Source organism: Equus asinus, chromosome 2, assembly GCF_041296235.1.
Source record: "Equus asinus isolate D_3611 breed Donkey chromosome 2, EquAss-T2T_v2, whole genome shotgun sequence".
NCBI lineage: Eukaryota > Metazoa > Chordata > Mammalia > Perissodactyla > Equidae > Equus > Equus asinus.
In genome coordinates this window covers 23977131-24000887 of record NC_091791.1, presented here as the reverse complement: position 1 = coordinate 24000887, position 23757 = coordinate 23977131, and the positions used below count along the sequence as shown (strand labels likewise).

General features: G+C 41.3%; 1 protein-coding gene across 7 annotated transcripts in view; it reads right to left on the bottom strand.

The window, feature by feature from the left end:
* SORCS1 (sortilin related VPS10 domain containing receptor 1) overlaps nucleotides 1-23757 on the bottom strand; it is a 475161-nt gene that overhangs the window by 157130 nt on the left and 294274 nt on the right. For all 7 annotated transcript variants that reach the window (XM_014844792.3, XM_044751163.2, XM_044751161.2 and 4 more), the window contains exons 4-5: nucleotides 20448-20606; nucleotides 3708-3781 (exon numbers count right to left, since the gene is read on the bottom strand). In XM_014844792.3, coding sequence (XP_014700278.3) covers nucleotides 3708-3781; nucleotides 20448-20606 — 233 coding nt within the window. The remainder of the gene's footprint in view (nucleotides 1-3707; nucleotides 3782-20447; nucleotides 20607-23757) is intronic.

Genomic DNA, 23757 nt, shown 5'->3' with positions numbered 1-23757 from the left:
ATTATCTTTACTGTACAGAAGAAAAAACTGCTGCATGCAGAAATTAAGTAACTTCCCCATGATCCCTTACTTAGCAAATGGCAAAGCTAGAACTCACACCTCAGTATCTCTGAGCCCCTTAACCTCCAGGCTGTAGTGCCTCCCGATATAAAAGATTTCTGACATAGTAAAGAACAAGACTTATCACAGTTAGCTAAATCAAAAGGACACCTATTCTATTAAGGGCAATATTCTGCTAAGATATGTTTTATAAGATGGCCTGTACATGTAAATTGGTTTTAGAAACAATTTGAACTCTTTGGAGGAGGGTTCAAATTTATGTTAGCTATGGTAGTACTAACAGCAATCACTGTGATAACATAAAAGTAGGCTCTTACAGTCCATAAATATTTTACAATTGCCATAGATTATTTCCAGGGGTGGCATTACTATTGCTGTCCATAATTAAGATATTTCCCGAGTCTATTAGGTGATGAGGAAAAAACAGAAATTCATCTTCACTTTTCTCTGTGGGCAACACTATGTTATTACCCAGGGTCACTTAACAATTTGATTTCGCACTAGGAAAATTCCCCTCAGTCCTTTCCAGACCCCCACATCCAGGCTCAAAGAAGAAATGATTAAACGGGGCTTCTTTTAATTAAGCTTACTGAATAATCCTAGATAGCCCCATAGTTCCTGTGTAATTTGAAGCAACTGGTTTCCAGGAGGGAGTCTAAAAATCATTGCTGTGGTTGACACCTTTTCTGCAAGCCTTGGGAAGTTTCTCAGAGTCAGAAACTACAGACCATGTGGCCAGAGACCATGAGATTTTCATCAGCAGTCATGTACACTATGCAGTTTACAAGGTCTCTCGCCTTCTCTGGAAAAACCAACCAAATTTAAAGAATCTGCAGGGGCCATTGCCAAGCCAAGTTGGAGAGAGACACACACAGGCACTGTGGCCAAAAGCGCTTTGGGTTTTCTCTTCTCATCTGCCTGAATGGGCTGGATTTCCAGAGATCACAACCCCAGCTCAGAAAAAAGGTCATGAGGCAGAGGCAACAGAGTCCACTGATTCAGTAGAGCATGGACATTGGAGCCAGACTGCCTGCGTTTGAATATTGGCTCTGCCACTTTCCAGCTGTGTGATCTTAGCTAAATTACCTGACCTCTCCATATCATGTGTTCCCCATCTGTTAATGATGATAATGCAGGGCTTACTTCATAAAATTGTTATGAGGATTAAGTTTGAACAATGCTTATCACAATGTTAGGGCTTGAATAAAGAAGATGTAATTCTCTGTTCCCAAAGACAGAAGGAGGGGTATTATTTATTTTACTTAACAGATTAATTAGAATTCATACACAGTCAAGTGTAAGGTTTTTATAAAGATAGTATATTATGACATTTGGTTACAAGGACTTTGCTAATCAGCCTTTCACAGAGAAGACCTCCATTCAAAGAAGAGATAAGAATGGATTGCAGTTAACACCAGTCCACTCACCTCACAATGCTGTGTGTAAATATGACCCCCAGTGAACTGGAAAATATTATGGACCATGTACCGCTTACATGGGAAATATTCTCATTTCAGTTCTTTTTCTCTGTGCATCCTTTTAGTCAATGCTTTTCTTCGTTTCTGTTGGTAGGAACAAACTTCCGTCCAGTTCTCTGTGAATTGCAACTTTCTACCTTCTATTGCTGGGTCTATCTGCACAAATTTTTAGTCTCTTAGAAGCAGGACTTAAGGATAGATTTGTCCCTCACACTTTCTCATCAACTCCATTTCCAGGTTAAATTAGGAGGACCACATACATTTCTTTTAGTCTTTCCTTTATTTATTTCTGAGGCCTTTCTATGCACATATAAGACCAAGTAAATGAGAGAATGAAAAAAAAAAAAGACATGGGCCCTCTTTCCAAAAAAGTGATTTTATAATTTATAGGCAAAACACAGAGGTACAAGGTGTCTTGTGAATAAGGGACACGATGAGTAAGAGGGGAAGAGAAGAAGCGCTCATCAGAGAAGGATGACTCAATGGTAGCTAGAGTTGAATTCCCAGAGAAAAGAAGAAGCTGGTTTGGACACGGAAAGCAAGGCTCAAGCCGCTCCTGAGCAAGAGCAGCAGTGGGAAAAAGTCAAATAGCTTCTACGTAAAAAAACCCTTTAATCATAAATGTCTCTTTATGATGGGGGAACAGGTACCACTCCATGTAGAAGTCTCTCCATGTTATCTTGGAGCCAATTTGTTTGCAAATGACTTGTCTTTCACTTTCTCAGGCAGTTTCACTAGCGTTCTAAGAGATTTCTCTAATGCAATTCTCTGGCTTTCAACTCCCACAGGGGTTTTAGGGCAGTGTTTGAAAACGAGAAAGATAAAAATGCATTCCTCCTCAAAGTGAGAGAATTGGGGTGGGGTGGGGGGCTACTGGGAGCATGTAAGTGCAGAGGCTGATGAGAGGCAGCGTGATTTTAGGAGGAGTATAGGGGAGACGTCTTTTACTGTCGTAGTTGCAGGAGCTCATTGGCTCCTGAAAGGTCACTGCCCCAATGATTCTGAATGATGTGAACGAGGGATATTTAAACTCTGTCTGAGCTAGTTCTTTATAGCACTTTTTACACTAGCAAAAGTCTGGAAACAGCCTAAATGTCTTTTCCCCAGGCAGATTACATAAATTAGGGTAAGATAGAGTCATATCTTTTGGCAGGGGTTAGGTTGTAAATTCAAAAGGGATGGATAAGTAATGTTGAAATTACACTAGAATGCTTCATACTTTGTTCTCGCTTTGCCAGGATCTAGGCCCTTGGAAACTCCAAAGCCAAAAGGAACTCGTGTTATTTCTCTTCTTTTCATTTGTAGCCGCCCAACCCCATGGAGGGAGGCCACTTCTGTTTATCAGGGGGATGGCCTCCGGTGGCAAAAAAAAGAAACTTTCTTTGTGTCCTTCTTTCTTTTGCTGTTCCTCTCTGTCTCCCCCCGTGTGAGGACACAGCAAGGAGGCAGCCCTCTGCAGTATCCTGCAGTATCCTCTGAAAAATCCGGGTCTTCACCAGGAGCTCAATCTGACAACACCTTGATCTTGATCTTGGGCTTCCTGGCTTCCAGAACGGAGAGAAATAAATGTGTTGCTTAAGCGATCCAGTCTATTCTATTTTGTTATTAGCAGTCCAAGTTGACCAAGTTCTCACACATATCTATATACGTGTTTGGTAATTCATAGAACGTCTTTGTAAGGATAAGTAAGACACTAAGAACATTGGCTGCATCCCATATGACAGGAAGAAGGTCTAGAAGCCTTGAAATCAGGAATGGGAGGAAGATCTACGTTTAGACTAAAGACGATCTACTTATTTACACTGAAAACCTTCATTCTGAACATGGAACATATGTGCGTATAATGCTTTTAGTAATAAAAATCAGTATTAAAACGTTTTTCAAGTATCTGTCTCACAAGTCTCAACAAAATATAACAAAACAGCAGTGACAAAGCCCTGGCTGTTCCCTAATCTCAGTCACTTATTTTGGGTTCATTAAGTCATTTGTGACACTGTTTAACATTCCCATAAAATGTTTACTACTCCAATGTCACATCCTGCCGTGGGGGATGTGGGCATATCCCAAAAAGAACAGACCTCATGTGAGAGCTCTGGGTGAGAAAAGGAATCCCATGCTCATTTACTAGGTGATAGCTTAATAAAGTGCACAAAACAAAGCAAGACTTACCAGTAGAACCTGTTTGGTGCGACCCCTTCCTGGATAAGCTGCCACCTTCTTCCAAATTCAGCGGAGCTGTATAACTGTAGAGAAGAGAAATTATTCAGCACCATGACCTAATAGTGCATTGAATGCACAAACATCACTTCAGTGAGTCAGTGATAATAATAATAATAATAATGATGATGATGATGACAATAATACCTACTATTTATTGAGCTCCTGCCATATGCCGAGTGAGTGTTCTACACATCATCACTACTCCCCACATACAATCTGCAAGGTAAATATTAATATCCCCATTTTATAGTTGAAGAAACTGAGGTTGAGTAAGATTAAGTGATTTGTTGGAAATCACATGCCCATTAAATCTTAGAATGAACTAAGATTCATACTCTGTTCTGCTTGGTAAAAAAATCAGCTGTACCACTTGGCCTAGCACATGCAGATATGCAGACCATTGTGTGTGACACAAAGAAGTGCGAAATCCAGGCCTGGCTCTTGAAGAGCAGAGAGTATAACCTGAACCTGACTAGAATAATGAGAAATGCTTGAGGCCACCAGTGATAAATGAATGCAAAGGAGACTCAGAAGTCAATTAGGGATGTTTCAGAAATGTATGGGGATTCAGTTGGGATCCAAACGAATGACAACATACAAACTGCCAAAAATAAGACAGTCATTACTCACAAAGGGGACAATGTGGATCAAAGTGGTGAGATACACAAGGACAGGATATGAATAAGCCTGGCTTAGCTAAATAAATTTAGATGAAAATGTTGAGGGCAACTTGGAAAAAGTTAAGATGACCAGAATTGGTCCTGCAGGCAAGAGGAGTCAGTGTTGATCTTTTTAACAGTAACCAGAGGAACTTCAGGCTATAACAGCAGCCCACATGGACTAAGCTCTTACTATGATCCAAATGCTTCTCATGCATTATTTCATTTAATCCACACACTATCCCTGTGATATATGACGTTACTATGGACATTTTACAGTTGGTTACACAGCTGGTAAGATTTGCAGTCCATTTGCTACACTGCTTCAGTATTCTCCAAAGGCAACTGCAAAGAAATACTGCTCATGGGACAGAGTCTAACCTTCTACATACTCCATCCTCTCCAAATGCCTTTCTTCTCTTCAGTCTTCTTCTTCATCTTGGCTTGCTCCACCCTTCTACTCTGCTCCAATAATCTTTACAGCACCATGGAACCCTCTTCTGCTTCCAGAAATGTCCTCTGCTGGCAGCCCAGAGATTCCCGTTCCTCTAGGCTTCATATGGGCATTTGGCTACGGACTTGAAAAATATCATTTGGAACGTCTCCTTTCTGTTCTGTGCCTGGTCTGTAACCCGCTCATACCCCAATCTTCCACCACTGCACTTGCCAAATCCACAGTGAATGGATGGTGAGTCATACTGTACTGAGTACCATGACTGTCCAGCCTTGTCCTCTCTCCAGCCCCAGCACTCATTGAAGGGTCAAATGACTCACCCAGTGATTCACCAAGGCTGCAGATGTACCAGGCATGTCCAAGAAACAAGTCAACTCAAGTGAGTACTTACTGACCCTCGGAAGAGCTTGCTATGGAATTATGTCCATTGGATCAAAACACATTCTGAAGCCAAAAAAGCTGAAAAGTCTGGCTACTAAAGCAAGCAGGTCATTTGGCTCCAACTATACAGTATTTGGGCATCTGGCCAGGGAGAAACTGTGTTTTTTTTTTCTTTCAAGCCTTATTATTTTTCTCTGCCCCATCATGCCTGGGGGACAAAAGTTTCCTGGGTGCATTTCATGCTTGATTCGTTTTAAGAGTGCCAAGGAGAGATGGGGAGGCAGCTCCCCTCGTAGAGATAAGAGAGAATGAGACAACTCATTCCCTCTTAATGCAGAACCCAAGCAGCTAGGGGAGGCACATCCTTCCTCTTATTTTCCAGCATGTCCTGAACACCTTGCATTTAAATATGCAGACTTGTATAACACAGTAGGGACTGATCTGGGATCTGGGAGTGTCTGCTTCTGCCTTTCTTCTTGCTCTAGCTTTTATTAAGCCCAAGGCTGCACTTGTTTCTATGAACTTAAAGGAAACAGAGTTCATATCATTTGTGTGTGCCTATGTCTACATATAAATGTATGTTAATATCTAGATTTACATACAAAGATTTATGCAAGTATAACACAATCAGGGTGGTGTGAAGTAATAATAATTATGTGTGTGGAGGCTGAACTCAGACATATCCTGAAAATCACACATAAATTCTGAGGGCTCATGTGGCTACACCAAGGGATTGCCATCCCTGCTCCCCCACAGAATTCATCTCTGTGAGGAAACACTTGGTGCCAGCATCAGTGTTTTTTTTTTTCCTCTATGTTTTTTTAAATTGATGCCCCTAGGCTTGGACTCAAAATCTGTGGGCCAGACAGGTATGTCCCAGCCAGATATTTGTTTTTATCCTCTTCAAGGGGCTGCTTTGTTATTTGTGAGCATCCAGAGGCCCCTCAAGCAGTGAGTATACTAAACAATCCAATAAACCAAGCCTCTCTCGTTCAGCTCAGCAACATCCTTCTCAGTTTCCTCTCTCCATAGGCAGCCTTTGGTGTTGGTGGACTCACCTTCCCATTCACACCTGGGCACATTCCCCCTCCCATGGTTTCACTGATGCTACCCGCTCTGGCAGAGGTGGCTTCAAGACTTGTCTACCTCAATGTCAGTCTTCTTTTCAAGATCAGATCAAAGGACAGCTTCTTTATGAACCCTCTCCTACACACGAAAATTCCTAGTAGCCTCATTTCCAAAGAAAGATGATACAATAACAGATGCTATCAAACTACAGGTCACATATTTACGTTTAATTTTCTTAGTAGCCTTTCAAGAGGGCCTTCTACCAATGCAAGGCAGAAATTCCTTCCTAGCTAAAATCATTCTAAAACATGTGAAACTGTTCCCTGCCTCTTTGATGAGATTACAAAGTTTTTATATGTCAGGAATCCCCTCCTTCTATATCTATACAGTGCCTAGCACAGAGTAGATGATCAAGAAAAAAAATACTGATTTTGGGGGCCAGACTGGTGGAGCAGGGGTTAAGTGTGCACGTTCTGGTTCGGCAGCCCAGGGTTCGCCGGTTCGGATCCTGGGTGCAGACATGGCACTGCTTGGCAAGCCATGCTGTGGCGGGCGTCCCACATATAAAGGAGAGGAAGATGGGCACGGATGTTAGCTCAGGGCCAGTCTTCCTCAGCAAAAAGAGGAGGATTGGCAAATGCTACCTCAGGGCTGATCTTCCTCAAAAAAAAATATATATACATATCGATTTTGTACCACGCAAATCCCCTAGTGATGAACCTACCTAGTAAAGTACCCAGGTTTCCCAATGAATGGACAAAGGTAATTTATCAGAGGAAAATGTTTTGCTTCCATGGATCCATAGCTAGAAGTTCATATATTTAAAAAAAAAAAAAAAATCTACAAACACCAGCACATTTGAAATTCCCAAGGATTTGCAAGCAGGTCTTGCATATTCAACCCTAGACGAAGCTGCTCTGTATGCCGCACCTAATACTTCAAACATTTCCCCCAAGAAGCTAATTGTCCAGCTTGGTGTTATACTAAGAAAGGGAGAAAACAACCACTCACAGCCATTCAAGGTAATGTGTTAACTAACCTGCAGAGTCTGACAGCAAAGTTCTCCTCCACAAAGAAGGGAATGATATCAAAGCCTTTTATCCAATGACTCTGTCTCAGCCGCTAGTGGAAGGCTTCTCGTGTAGACCGAGTCAATGGCCTTTAAGAAAATTCTAGTGTTGGCAGCACCTAAATAAGATTTATTTCCCTCCCTGTCTGTCTCCCCAGCTCCAAGGTTTCTTTTGACTGTCAGAAAACAGAACTGAGAATTATCACACTATCCGTCACATTAGAAAAAGCAGCAGCAGTGTTCTCCAGCGATGCTGAGCAGAGAGGGAGAGATTAGGGAGAGGAAGAGAAAACATTTGAACTAGTTTTAGGAGGATAACAAGTTTCAGCTACTAACTCTCCATCATGAACCTCAAAATGCCATTCTTGGAGAGTATTTGATTTTGGTTTTGTTTGCTAACACTGGTACAAAATATTGGCAAAAAATGGAAGGAGCAGAAATTTTAGAATGGGAGCAGGGAAAGGACTTTGGTTAACTAAGAATGCAAGAAAATCCTTCCTGTCTAAAATCCTTCTGAAGTCTCTGAGACCACTTCCCTGCCTCAGCAAATGTAACTTAATGAGCACGAGTCTAATGCTCATCTATGCTCTAGATCTATCAGCAGCCTCAGGGCCAAACCCTCCACTCTGTCATTATGCTGGTCTGGGGCTGTCAACACTCTCCTTCCTGCCACGCTTCTCTCCTGAAGGGTTTTTCTTTTCTTTCAGACATCTCTCGCATTGGCTTGTTTTCTCGCCATCTGCCTTTGTCTGCTATGAGAAGAATGCAGATAAAAATACAGTTAATTACAAAGGAGGCAATTGCAAGGGTTAGTTTTGTTATAAGCTTTTAACCAATTGTTCAATCCTCTCTGGTGCCAGCCTCAGGAGGCCTGGAGAGCTGCAAGTTGGATGAGGGCACAGGCTCCATGGAGAATAAAGAGGGATGCCACAGGGGGACAAACAGCTGGGGGGTGAGAAAGAGAGAGATTCACTGGCTTTGCTCAGGATTTCTAATCTACAGCAGATTAAGATGGGGTGAGAGAAGGGGGTATGAGAGCAGCTGTTTCCAACTTTCATTTTCCAACTTCTTACCATTCACATTTTGGTTGAATTCCTAGCAGAGCAGCATCTTTCTTTGAAGAGAAATTCCTAGCAGAGTAGCATCTTTCTTGGAAGAGAAATCCAACTTCCTTATGTTGATGCAAAAGCTTGCAATCATCGCTGTCTCTGGCAAGTCTTCTCAATATTTCTAAATTGGGTCAATGTAGCCCCTCTCTCCAGATTGTTCAACAGGCACACACTAGGAATTTTCTTTTGTAGCTAGGAAATCAGTACAAAAGCACAATTTGGTAGAAGGGAAGAGTGATAACATAACATGTTTTCAGTCTTTGCTTGATGGGAGTGGATGCTTTCACCACAAAGCTCCCCATGGCGATGTCCCCAGTCAGGAGGCAGGTCCCTGGGTCTCCTCCGCATAGGCTCCTTCAGAGGCTTCCATGTTGGCGGAACACTTCCTGCAGTCGGCTCTTTTTAAGGTTGCCTGCTCACTCCTCTTTGCTTCTCTGCCCTTAACATTTTAGAGGCAGGAGGCCTGCAAATTGCACTTCTTGAAAAGGCTGACAGAAAATCCTACCCATTCTATCTTATTCGCCTCATCCTCATACTGCCCTGGGGATGGCATGGGTTCCAAGACTCACCCACCTCAGGATTCTCCAGTTCTCACTGCTGTTACTGTATTCTTTTTAGCACGAAAGAGACCTACTGTTGGGGCCCAGGGCAGGCCACCCCAAAGAATGCCACAATGGCATATTAATTACTTTGAATTAAAATCACTTGAGAAACAACTGGTGTGGAAAGAACACTTTGACCCTCTCCCTTCCCCGGAAAGCAGGAAATAAATCTCTCATGTGACAGGAACCCTCCCTGCACCAGGATGCTGAGAGAGAGATCCCTATGACTAGATAGGGAACTCAGGACGGGAAAGCCTGTATAAACAAGCCTTGTTACTTTTTACTAATTTACTACCCCAAGCCCAAATTCTGCTTAGAATTTTTTTAGGTTCTTTACTAATTAGGTACCCAAACCTAAGTTTCTTCGTCCTGTCAAATCCTCACAAATTTATTGTTTCTTTTTGTAAAAAGATATAAAGATGCCTACTTTGGTAATTTCTCTGAGCATCATTTTCAAGATCTCCCATCCACATGAAATTAAATTGGTTTTTCTCTTGTTGATCTTCCTTTTTGTCAATTTTTTTTTGTTTAGTGAATTTTTGGTGAGGAAGATTGGCCCTGAGTTAACATCTGTTGCCAATCTTCCCTTTTTTTTCCTCCTCAAAGCCCCAGTGCATAGATGTATATCTCAGTTGTAAGTCACTCTAGCTCTTCCACATGCAATGCCACCACAGCATGACTTGATGAGTGGTGAGTATGTTTGCACACAAGATCGGAACTGGCAAACCCTGGGCCACTGAAGCAGAGTGCGAACTTAACCAGTCAGCCACAGGGCTGGCCCCACTTGTTTCAATTTTATTAATTAGTTCAGCCAGAAGAACTCAAGAGGTGATAAAGGGGGAAATTTCCCCCTCCCTGACAGTACCTTGAGGACTTCAAATAAATTTCTAATGCCAGGCCTGAGGCATTACAAATATCAAGTTCCTTCCTCCACCAGGCTCAATAGGAAGACAGAGAATCAGTCCAAAGAAACCTGTGGTCTTCAGAAGTGTGCTCTGATGTTCCGGATTCACAGCACAAGAGAAAGGCAGGACTCACTCTAAGGGGAAACCATATTCCGCCTAAATAATTTCATACAGCCTAAAATAATTTCCTAGAAGCTCACTAAGTGCTCACCCAAGTCTTCTTGGTTGCTCACCACTAGTCTTCACCTAAGTCTAGTGAGAAAACCACGATGACCATCCCAGACTAGCTCCCCCATCCTCCAAAGATCTAAGTTCCTCAAAGAAAAAGCAGCTCACCAGGATATATCACCGACAATGTATAGTAACATGTAATACTCTTCAGAGTGCTATGGCGGCCTATGTAGGAGAGGAAAAGCTGGGAATCTTCTAAAGCTTTCAAGGTGGGCCTAGGAGTACAGTTAAAATTTCTTAATATGAATATGGGAAGAACGAGTGTTCAGGGATGGATGGGTCAGTCTGAGCAAATAAACAGAGAGGTAAAGCTTAGCGTGGTGTTTTTCTCTCTCTTTTGTCAACTGCAAGAGACCCAGTTTGGCTGGGATATGGAAAGAAAAGTGAGAGCAGAGGCTATAAACAGAGACTGGGAGAAGGTTGGATAGATGCAATGCTAGGAAAACTTCTGGGGAGCTAATGTAGACTGGAACCAAATGTCAACGAGACCAAAAGACAAGAACATCAAGGCTGAGCATTTAGGCTTTGCCGATGAAGAGGGAGCAGGAACGATGACATGTCACTGGCTCCATCAATCTCTCCCGAGGCTGGATTTATCAAATCTGTCACTGGCCATTCCCCAGCTGTCACTGAAGTCTATCACACACCCCACAGTTGGGTTTGGCACTCTGAGACAGGCGTAGGGGATTAGACATATGGAACTGGGGTTGGCTGGAAAGGAACGGTCAATATGAGACCGTGCGTCAGTTAGATTTGCAGACATTTCCTGTGCACCTGGCTCTGAAAGTATAAAGGAAAATGATAAGATAGAATCTTGGCCTTTAAGTTTTTCTAATATAGATGGAGAAATAAATACCAGATCAATAAAATAATTAGAAGCTAAGATAAGGATCTATCCCACAAATCCCTCAAAATCAAGACACTCATAAAAAAATGAGTAGCCCTCAATAACCATATAATCACACCATTATTTAAATACATAGATGATAAAGCTCAGCAGTCTTGAGAGACAAAAATAAGTAGAAGGAGAAAATCATCACCTGAAACATAATTGGAACTGTGCCTTCATAAGATGGGTTTATTAGCAGTGTGAAGACGGAACGGAGGAGAGAGAGCTCAGTTAGAAGGTGACTGTGACAGGGCAAGGAAGAGATGAGGCCTGGGTTAGTCAGGGCCCCTGGGTGTGAGAAGGAAGGAAGAGAACAATATTAAAAAAATAAACAAAAAATTTTAAAAAACAGAAAAACATCTGGCCAGATGTACAGCCTAGGAGAAGATCACTCCTGAAAGCCCCTGCTATTTTGCCTGGGCAGGCGAGTTTTACATCAGACCCCTGGGACTAGAGCTGGTGCGAAGTTGGAGGAACAGATCTGCAGAGGTCACAGTGCTCGTGTCTCTCAAATTGTCACGAGCTGGTGTGATGAATCACTAGGGGCTCTGGGCACCTGGGAGCCAGCAAGGGGCAAGTTCCCTCTTATTCGCAGGTCCCTCCCTCTCCCAGCCTCTCCCCTGTGATCATCAAACAACAGTCCTCCCTGTGCTATGACACTCAGCTCTTGAAATGGGTACTGCAGCATCTATGAGGGAACAGCATCTCTCATGGGAGGTTGGGCCAGGAGGAAAAGGTTAAATAAAAATAGGAAAAAAAATGGCAATTAAAGAAAAGGAACAATATCACAGTGGCTTTTCTAGGGAGGCAAATGTTTTGGTGCGAGGAGGACTGGGTGCGAAGACAGTCAAACCGGGCTAGACCCCTAGTTAACCCTACCAGGCACTTGATATGCTACCTTGCAGGATTTTCTTAACTCCTTGGAGCCTCAGATTCCCTAAATGCTAAATAGGTATAACGACATATCTGTTTGGTATAAGAATAAAGCTCAGTGATCGATGTGAAAAGCCTGGCAGAGTGCTTGCTCCAGAGTAAATGGCCAATACTAGTTCTCTCTCTCCCCCATTTCTGCTGCTGATTATTGCCTGCAGCCTTAGCTGTCTTTGTTTCCAGACTTTCGGGAAGAAAGGAAGGATCTCAGACAATGCTTCCATGTTCCCATCCTCTGAGGTTGAGTATTGTTTAGCATGGTCGTTCTTGGAGCAAGCAGCCTTTGGATCACAAGTCTTGTTCCAGGATATTTTCTCATCATGCCTGTAGTTAGACCAGCCAGGCAGGCACGAGTGTTAAGCAAGTTGGGAGAGTGAGACCCTTGGAGACCTGAATTGGTGGCTTTCCATCTGAGAATATTTTATATTAAAGATATAGCTCAGTAAAGGAACCTGGTAATTTTAGAAGGATATCTGACTTCTGGTTTCTCTTCCTCTTGCCAGCTATAAGATCCTGGCTGGGCCTCTGGATCTCTTGGGACACTGAATATGCCATGTGTAATGTGAAGTTACAATATCCTATACACTGAAGATGGGAGGTTGGACAACGTAACATTTAAAATTATTTTTTCAGTATGAAAACCATAGAGTCATAAATTCACAAAACATGTCTGTTCACAAGGCCAGGACTTCCTCCTCCCAAAACCACTACCTTCCTTGGCAAAATCGTTGGTTGTGACCACTCTTGACAAGGTGCAGGAAAATCTTAGCACTACTACATTATTCAAGGGCCATCCTTAGGGTTAGGTCTTTTCTGGTTATCTCTTGAGTTCATTTAAGAAAGAGATCCATGATTTCTTTTGAGGTCAACTGTCCTTCAAACTTCCCCAGCCTGGTGTATGGATTAAAGAGGCATCTTAATCCATTCAGACACATGTTGGCAGCACAGAACAGATCAAGAGAGCTGGCTAAAAAGTTGTATAATCAAAAATGTAACTCTATTTAAAGGTTAAATAGCTACCAAATAACATAATTGTGTCTATCCAAACCTTAATCCCGATCACTCGTTTTAAACTATCCATTTCTCCCTATTCTTGCAGCATGTTTCATTCAAATCATTGGGAACAGGTATATCAAACTGTTCTAGGAAACAATGAAAAATAATGATACAACCTGGTTAAACAAGGTATGGAAGCTGAACACAGGCCTTCCTTGTTTGCATATGATGGCATTTCAGCTTGAGAATTTGTTTTATAAACAAGAACTGGGGTTGACATTTACCAAGCTCCCTGGTTTCCATTCTAATTGCCAGTTTTGTACTTGGATACTTAAATTATTTACATATTCATGGGATTAGAAATCAGCTCTGACACTGGGAAATTTCAAGCACATGGAAATCCTGCCAAACCAGCATGGTATATAATGCTCAACATATTTCTTATAAATAACTGAGTGCCTTTTCACTTAATGCAGTGCCTTGGGGAAAGGTGATGGCATTAGGTAGATATCAGTTTCCTAAGTGTTTGTGCTTGTGCGGAAATCATTTGAATATCCCCAGGGGGCTGAATTTCAAGGATCCATTTATCTTTTATTTCAGTCTTGCCCTTTTGACATTAAGGAGTGTCTAGGTCTATTCAAAACAGAGTAACTGTGACAACAAATACTTTAATATTTAATGGTTTACTGTTATTATAATCAATAATATTTTTTAAGCACCATATATATCGGTTCTTCCTTGCTCCATTCATTCTGATTCCTTGGTGCTTTTTAGTGAACGACTAAGAAGGCATTCAACATTGACTAAAGTGCCTATAATTTCAGCTACTGGGAAGACCCTGGACTACTGCTGAGGCAGCCTTGTGTCTAAATCCAGCTATGCCACACCAGGTCAGCTATCTCTTAGGTCGTTGAATAATACATTGGCTAGCGTCCATGCAATACTTGCTATGTGCCAGGCTCTGCGTTAAGTGTTTTATGTACATTATCACAGCATCCTCAAACAGTCCTGTGAGGCAGGTACTGTTTATTCTTACTGTATTCACAGTTGGAGAAACTATAAAGTGAAGTGACCTGCTGAAGGTCACACAGTCATTGGTAGGGCCTGACAGAGCAGGAAGCTGACACTCTTACCTGGCTTGCTCTATTTTCTATAATAGTGAGAAACCAGTATGACTGAGTTTTGGAAAATGACATGTATTCCCTTATGAAGTGGCCATTATTTCCCAGGGAATGCCTGGCATTCTAAGTAGCCATGATAAGCAATGCTTCTCTGTTAGGGTCCAGTCAGGAAAAGGAAGGAAAGATTACAAAGGAAGAAAGGGAAGACTTTTTTGTTAAGAATTGATATGAAACCGTTTAAATAAAATTGCTGGACTGCTAAAGAGAGAGAAGGGAGAGAACTAAAACTAGTTATTTTCCTTAAATTTTCTTCTGTGCAAGTTACTAAAATTCTATAGTGTGCTATCAAACACATTGGCAATATATTTTTCCTTTTCTATCAATATATGATTTAACTCAAAGTCAGCCTTCAGGTGTACAGAGAATATGGACTGTTAATATTTAGGCTTTCACTTATTTGTGAAAAGAATCTCCCTTATCAAAACACATTTTCCCAATGGAATACTATTCAGCCATAAAAAAGACAAAATTAGCACATTTTCAATAACATGGAATGGACCTTAAGGATATGATGTTAAGTGAAATAAGCCAGACAGAGAAACACAAATAATACATGATTTCACTCACATGTGAAAGATAACAAACACATGGCTAAAGAGAACAGATTAGTGGTTACCAGAGGGGAAGGGTGTTGGGGGTGGGCGAACAGGACAAAGTAGCAGATATGTATGGTGATGGATGAACATTAGACTACTGCGGGTGAGCATGATGAAGTATATTCAGGAATTGATAAACAATAATGTACATCCAAAATTACACAATGTTATAAACAATTATAATCCCAATAAAATTACTTAAAACAAAAAATAAAAAACAAACACATGTTTTTCCCCTTTAACACCATGTTGTGGTTTTGGGTGTATCTTTTTTGGGGAGGGGGGAGATTCGCCCTGAGCTAGCATCTGTGCCAGTCTTCCTCAACTTTGTATGTGGGACATCTCCACAGCATGGGTGATGAGTGGAGTAGGTGCGCAACCGGGATAGGAACCCACGAATCCCAGGCTGCTGAAGCAGAGCGTGCAGAACTTTAACCACTTGGCCACAGGCCTGTCCCCAAGGTTGTGGGTGTATCTTACCCACATATAACAAAATACTGAAGGTGAGGCCAATGTGCAAGCTTTAGGATTTCTCATTTCTTGCATAAACTGTGATTCTTTGTAATGTAGAGGAGATGAGGAATCATGCAGGTCCCCAAGTGATATTACTTGGACTTCTGACTCATAGAACTCCAGAATAAGGGAGACAACATAAATTAGTGAATATTCTAGAACTGCTACAAAATGAAGAGTGGCCCACCAAACTCTCCTAAAGGTTTTGTCTTCCCTCTACAGAGTTGATCACTCATTTGCATTTTTTAAATTCACAAAACAATGTAATGTCTCCTGAAATAAAATTGACAGGGAGATCCATGAAGTAGAAATGATGAGAAAGACAGAAGGAGAAGAAAAAAGTGATTTGGGGACCAACACAAGGCAGCAGAAGCGGTTTCTTGCCCTGCAGTTTTCTGTTTTAAATTTTTGAGTTAGTCATAAACACTTAAAAATAAGAAAATATCACATTTCAAACAAAGCAGGATTATGTCGCTCGAAAACATCTCAAGGTCTGGTGACACGTGACAAGCCATCTTCAGTGGTAAGAACAGCAGGCTGGAGCTTCCCAACATCCAAGGCCCCCACCCTTCTTAATGAACACCTGCTCTCCAGGTTCCCGCAGCTCAGACCTAGCCACTCTGTTCAGTTAGATTTCTGGCTTTTCTGTGCAGGAATTGAGTTCATGGCCTAGATGGACTCGGACATCCTAAAGGGTGGGGAAAGGAAGCACACTGTACAGCACCAGAGAAAAGTGGTCCCTCCTGCATATGGTCAGGGGCAGCAGCAGCTCCTTCTGCAGAGGTACTCGAGGAAGAGGCCTTACCAGCCTGGATAAGCAGAGCAAAGAGGCCTCACCTCCTCTTTGGGAGTGTTCTGGGAGTGTTAATGTCAGTTTCACAACATTGCAGACTCTGCCCTTTACAAATTGCACCACCAGAGCAAGCCCTAACAGAAAGGCCCTGAGCCAGGCACCCCAGGATGGTCAGCAAAGTTGAGGTGTACGCACACTCTTTTCCTTTTCTCCTGTTTTTTCTTTTAGTCACATCTGCGTTTTGTTTTCTCTCATTTCAAATGTTTCCCAACACATCATGTTTAGTGAGGTGTTTAAGACAGACTAGGAGATGTCGTTGGAGGCAATGTTTTATAGCACAGTTTGTACACTAGTTTATTGCCAAATTAAAATAAAAATGTAATCTGGTAGACTCAGCCTGCTGCTAAGCCTTCCTTGGGTGTTTTCCTGTATTGAGGCAAGAAAGGGAGGGAGAACCAGCCAGGAAGAGATGAACGCTGCCCATGTTCCCCTACCTGCTCCATTTCCAAATGCAAGGAAACAAAAAGAATGAGTGGAATGTTTGGTTTGCCCACTGCTTAATTACAGAAATAAAAAGATAAATAAAGGAAGGAAAGATTTTGGTGCACCTATAACAAATGCTGTGGAATTCTTCATGGTGTCCATAGTGATTTACTGCTGTTTTGTAAGAAGTCTAAGGAATGTGACTTTATAGGTCCAATGTCCCTTTGCCGGTTTGACATGAAACTCACATAATGTGCATAATATTGATTTTTCTGGAAATTCCAGGGCTTTCCAAGGGCACATCCTCACATAGACCCTTCAGAGGTCAGGTGTCTGGCTCCTGTGTCTATACTATATTAGTCCCCCAGCAGGGCTTCCCAAGTACTCAGTCTACTTCTTTAGAATTTCAAAGGGAAAAAAGTCTCCAAACCTTTTCCCTGTAGCCATTCCAGTGGTGCCTGGAGAGCCACATGGCTATTCCTGAAAGTTTTCATTTCTTGGCAACCACCAAGACACTGAATATCACAGATACATTTCTCTCTCTAAGAATAAAGGCTAAAACATTAAAACATCCTGCTTTTACAAATTTTGAGGGCATTTGGCCATTTATATTTCTCCCTGATTAAAAGCTATTTTTTTAAAAAATTGGCTTCCCATGCAACTGATGGCCAGTAAAACTCCATCTTGGGCCAGAAAAGACAGTCTGTTCAACAAAACTCTTTGAGTCCCTTAAAATGCTCACATCAAAAAGCCTCCACTAGGTGTTGAGGCATTCAAGATAAAATGCAGTCAGAGCAGAACATCACAGCCCATATGGGCTCTATCCTGCAAGCCAGAGATCCAGACTTTACTCAGGGCCTTAAAAGTCTCACTCACTGAAGGAGAGAAAAAGCAATGGCAGGGAAATAAGGGAAGAATAAAGGTCGGTATGCATTCAAAAGTGGGAGAATATGCTAGAAAAGACAACAAGGACAGAGAGAAGAGAAGAGGACTCTCCACAGGTGAGTTCTGAAGGACTTGCCAGCTCAATAAGATACTTTCTAAGAGATAGTACCTTTTGCCTGAGGATTCTGCTCACCGTAGGCTGGTGTAAAACAGCATCCAGCAGAGTGAACACTAGCACTGAGGCTAAGATCTTAGCTGGGAGTTCTGCAGCAGCAGCAACAGCAGCTGTCACAGAAAAATTGGTGAGCAATACTTATATGAAAGAATAAATGTTCCCTTTGCCTGGGCGAATACACTCATTGGCCTGCCAACACCAGCATGGGGCCCTCCTTGATGCAGCTTATTGCTGCATTCCGTCAGTGTTAAAAGCTCCATGATTCATGGGTGATTGCCAGGTATTATTTCCATATCACTGACTCACCTGAGTGGCCACAGACCCCTCTCAACTTGACTTCCAGCCAACACCATCAGTTAATGGCTATTTGATGCCTGCAGCCCATTCCTCTCCTAGCTAATGCCCCACTCCTCATTCTGTGATTCAAGCCGTGAGATATGGAATTCTTTCTGAATCCCTATCAGATTAGCAAGTTATCCACAATTTTTTCCAGGATGATTTCTTCATTTTCTCCTAGAGAAACAGAGAGCTTAGCAGAAAGGCTGGCTTCTGCCCACTTGCTAATCTCAAGATATCACCAGCAAGAATGAGAATCCTACCAAATTTCATTTAAGGCTTTATTCTATTCACTGAACTTTGACATATGATAGCAATGAGTGGTTTTTCCCTTTGGGAAAATTCATTAACTTCTCAGATTTTTGGTTCATTCACTACATAGAGAACAACGGCTGTTAAGGCTACTTCCAGCTCAAAAATGATAAGATTCATTTATCTAGCATCAAAAAAGATTCTTTTTGGTCCAGACCAGGACTACTGCAATATCATCTTAACTGGTCTTCTTGCTTTTGACCTCATATTACCACAATGCATCCTAATATTATACCAGATTAATCTCTGTAATCTACAGCTCTGAACACATCACTCCACTGACCAAAATTTTCAAAAGGCTCCTAATTAGAAAAACAAAAATTATTTTGCCTAACAAAGCGGTCAAAAATAATCAAGATTAGGTTCCCAAAGTATACATACATAATTAACTTTCTAAATTTCAGTTTCAGCCAAACAAACACATTCACGAGCCTGTAAACATAGTTTTTCTAACTTTATGTTTATGACATTCCTCTTGGGTAAAATGTGCCCCCCACACACACAAAAAAAACCCCAGAAATATGACATATTCTTTAAGGTCCAGGTGGAATCATTTCATAAGATCTCCATCTCCTGAACTTTGGGCTGTCATTTTCATAGAATGCATCCAGCTACTTTGATTGGGTACCTATTATGTGTGAAAGAGGGCACTGCCTTTCTGGCTTCTCTTAGATTACTGGTGAACTCATGAGTATTTATCTCCTCTCCCCAGATGGATTGAATGATCCTTGATATAGTTATTTTATACCAACGCTGCCCCATGCTGAGCACCTAAAACAGATGTGAAGTCTAATATTTGTTTCTGGTTTTTCTTTTCAATCTCATTGGAAGTGCACCTGCAATTATAGTTATCCGTACAAACACATCTTAAGGCAAAGAAAGCCAACACCGAGCACTATTCACCATAAGTGGCTGAGCTGGAACCACAGACCAGGTGTCTTAACTCCTCCAGGGTTATCCACTCTTTCATGGTGATCACAAGAGGAACTGTTTGAAGTGCTGGGACATGAAGGGTTACATTTTTGGGCAGCTCCTGCAACATAACTGCAAAGATGCACAGTTATGTAGCCAGGTAAATCTGGCCTTCACTGGGCCTCTGGCATCGGGGGAAGATTAACCAACTGTCAAATAAAATATAATAATCCAGTGGATTAAATGACTAATACTCTGTGTCCTGAGCCGCTCAGCCTCGCCTCTGGTAACTGCACCATCCTGGACCAGATGCACTGTGGCTTGACTCCAGGAATGAAATTGTACATTCTGCTGAAAGGGTAGCCAGGCTGCTCAAGAGGAAAAAAATACTAATTGTAAATCTTTTCTATTTTTAGGCTTAATGTGCAGTTTATTTGGCAGTAAGGGCAGCATGAATAAAACTCCAATCCCAAGAATTTTAATTTGCTTCCTCCCCACTGCTCGGGTCAATAGAGACCTTGGAAGGTTGCTTACAGCTTTCCCCTCCCTTCAGGAAGGCCTCCACACATCTAAACCTCCCTGATAGACAAAGCCCTAGAACAACCTCCTCACCCACGTCAGTCCAGTATTTCTTTAAATATATGTAATTTCCAACACATGATTCCTCTAAGGAGAATCCTCAGAATGCTTCACTGAGTCACGTATGTCACAACGAGCATTCCAATATCACACCTATATTCCTTTTGGCTTTTATGACTGGGGTCTCACATTTGCCTGTGTATATTTTGTTTCTTTTGATTTTAATTTAATTGTATTTGCTGTTGCTAGCCTTATATTCTGAGAATAGGAGTTCCTTAAAACCAGGGGCTATAGGTATTTTATAGAATATATGGTATATTTTATAGTATGTATCCCAGAAAATATATACACATATCTCACACACACACACACACAGATATATAACAGAATTGCTTCTCTACAATATCTTCCTTATCATCAAGCTTTTCCTTTGTATGCTGGCTCAGACATTTACACAGCTCAAGCAGGCCATGTGAGATCCTCTTGGCTGCCCCTTGCTCCACCAGCACATGGTTCAGGATACCGCACAGAACAAAAATAATCATTGAGAAGAAACATAGAGATGATTAACCAGAGGTCTTTTCTCTGGAGAACCATGCACCATTGTCTCAAACAAGGTAATGAGGCTCACCTTTTGGTCCTGGCTGTATGCCAGAATCCAGTCCTCTTGCTTGGGGTGGAAGAGCAGGCTCTGGATGTAAAAGTTCAGCCGGTACTTCTGATAGGTTGCCCCTTCATCTGAGCTGATCAATAAGCTGCTCTCAATCTCCGGGTCTGTGAGTAACATGATCTGCAGCAAAGAATTGTTGGGGAAAGAAAACAACAGAAACTTAAGTTTATAAATTTATAAAACTTAAAAATGAACTAAAATTTAGACAAGGGAGGAAAAAGGAGTAGGCCAAACAAGGACCTTGACTCTGTTAGATTTGTTTTCCTGCCTTGGACCAATGCCATGAAACTATTTTCACTAAGAAATGAAAGAGGCAGGACAAGTTGGAAGGAAGGAAGAAGAAATAGAGGACTGCATTTTCTTCTCTTCTCCAGGGCGCTTGTTTTGTTCCAAGGTTATTTCCTTAATCTGACTATTTCCCACTGTTCCCCTAACCTCAACCCTCCTTCCTATTGTGACTTGTCTACTTTCCATTTGGGTGAATAAAAGAGCAAAACTTGTCAGTCTCTTGTGGGACATGTGGAAAGAAACAGAGTCCATTGGTTTTTCTCTCTACCACAAGCCCTCTTGTTCTAATCAATAATATCCCATGTCATCCTGCTTGATTTTCTGAGTCTTGAGTCAAAGGCTGGGGTTTCTAAAACCTTCTCTGGGAATTGTACAGAGGCCATTTTATCACCTTCTAACCTATTATACAATTTACTTATTTATTTTGTTTATCGTCTATACACCCTCTAATAGGACATAAACTCCATGAGAATAGGGATATTTGATTTTTCTCCCCCACAGGTGTATTCCCAGAAGCTAGAGTAAGGCTCAGCATATATTATATACTCAATAAATATTTGCCAAATGAATGAATAAAATGAATAAATGAAAAGAATTTTCAGAGTAGTCACGTGGAATTAGAAAGATGTCACAACAGTTTGAGCAGATATGAGCGGAAGCTCCATGGAAGGAGTAGTTGGATGCCCTTCTCAATCTTTAGCCTACCAGCAAGAGAATATGCTGTACACGGGTAAAAATTCATGGCTTCAGATGCTTCGTACTCTTTCATTGGGATCGTTATACGCGGCCAGAGCAGTGTGAACCAACCGCAATAGAAACAAGTTGGAGAAGCTGCCCTGAAAACTGCGTTTTATTCTTTGGTTTTATGCCTCTAGGAATGTGTGATAAAGTGCTTCTTTCCCGACTCCCTGCAGGTCTCCTTTCACTCAGTCGAAGTGCACACCTAATGCCTCCAGAAAGGCAGCCTTAATGCTACGCATTGACTTCTTCCCCATCAACTTATTAATTGGCACTTTCTGAGTTTTGTTCAGAGAAGCATGAAAGATGGGCTTAATGTGTGGCTGTATGAAAAGAAATCACTGCAGCCTGGGTTTAAAGATTACTAGCCAAGGACGCAGCGGTTCTAGGGAAGGAAGAGAGCGAGAAAGAGAAAAAAATAGACACATGCCATAAAAGAGTAGAATGCCAGGTAAACATATAGAGCTTTCTCAAGCATTGGGAGGCAATCACATTAAAACCTCAGAATAGTTAGTGTCATCTTCGAAAGTGGTGTCCTGTCACTGGAAATGGCACGTGAGGATCGCACACCAGACACACTCAGCCTAACCGTATTTACGTTATCCAGGGTGAATTTAAGGTTCCTTGCTGCTCTTTCAACTTCCCCTTCTTGAATAGCAGAAAAAGGATGTGGTTCAGTGAGCAGAATGCTGGGGCTGTCAGCCGCACTCCGGACAAGATGGAAAGCACACATGAAATTGGAGACTAATTGCCTCTCATACCATGTCCGTGAAGCCACTGTCCACCAACCAGAAATTCTGTCAAAGTTACAGGTTTCTCTGTCTTGCATTCAACAAGCAGTGTTCCCTCATTGGATGGCTGACACGGAGCCATCAGGTAATCTCTTAAGTACAAACTCACAAAGCTTCATTAAAATCTGTCTATGCGTTAAGCAAGAATGATCAGATGGCTCCTAAATTCACAAGAATATTTCCAGGTGATTTCATATTTACAGGAACAAAAAAGCTGTCATTCTCCAAATAACAAATAAGTCATCAAATGATCATATTGCTTTGTGTCTCCAACCACAATTAACAATAATACATAACAACTTTTGGCACTACTGCCAAAAAGTAATTTCCATGATAATACGAAGAGGCTCAATTTTATAGAGTATCTATTGTCTTGGTCAAGGTGATTTGTTCCCTGTTAACCAGAATATGTTTTCCTCTCTTCCTATGAGCGCAGATCTCACCACCTGCTCCTCCTGGAAGAATACTTCATCACAATAAAAACACCCGGCAGAATATCCTCAAATCAAGCTGATTTTTATTTATCATTTACTTAAAATATTTTGGATACACATTTATGCTCTAACTCATCAGACTGTGTGAGATATTCTGCATTCAGATAATATCAGATGAGGTATCAGGGGATCAGATGAAGGGATGAGAGTATCAGGGGAGGTAGAATAAAGCAAATATTTTCAAACATATGGATACTTAATACGGAATAAATAAAACTCCTGGCTTCCTTGGCTTTTTTCTGGGTACTGAAAATAAGTAGCCCAAAATCACCTTCTCTAGAGAGTCCTCACCTGAAACCCTCTACATGGGAATTTGAAATTTTGGAAATGATAGAAGATGTCAGAAAATTCCCCCTGTAAAATTTATAGGTGTATTGTCTGTATTACATAAACCTTCCAATGGTTCCTCTCTCTAATCTCTGCTCAAATCCACTCAAAACAAACAGGTCAGTCTGGATCCATTTTTGTTTAGCCATTTTTTATTGCACAAAACATTTTGTAAGACCATCAGCAGAATTCAAAGTAAAAGAAATATAAATTGTTCATGACCCTATTCCTTCAACAAGTTAAATCATGTTTGTGCTTCCTTCTACTTCTTTATCCACATCTATATATCATATCATGGATTGAGTATTTTATTCAGATTTTTTTCATTTATTATTATGGCCTATGTTCATTTCCAACTCAACAATAAACACACAAATGCATGCACACACGTTAATATACGCCATTGTATACAATGTATTTCAATTAGTTAATCACAACCTTCAACGTAATTAGGTTACAACTGGTGCAGTGGTTGAACTGCAGTAAGTACTTAATGAATTACTGTTAACTGAATAAGCGAAATCTTATTACTTCAGTCTTCAAATTCAAATTCTTTAGTAATTTTATTTTAAATGGGTTGAAGTTTGCTCTGTCATTTTGTACGTTATTAAACGTAAATAAGTTAACCAGTAA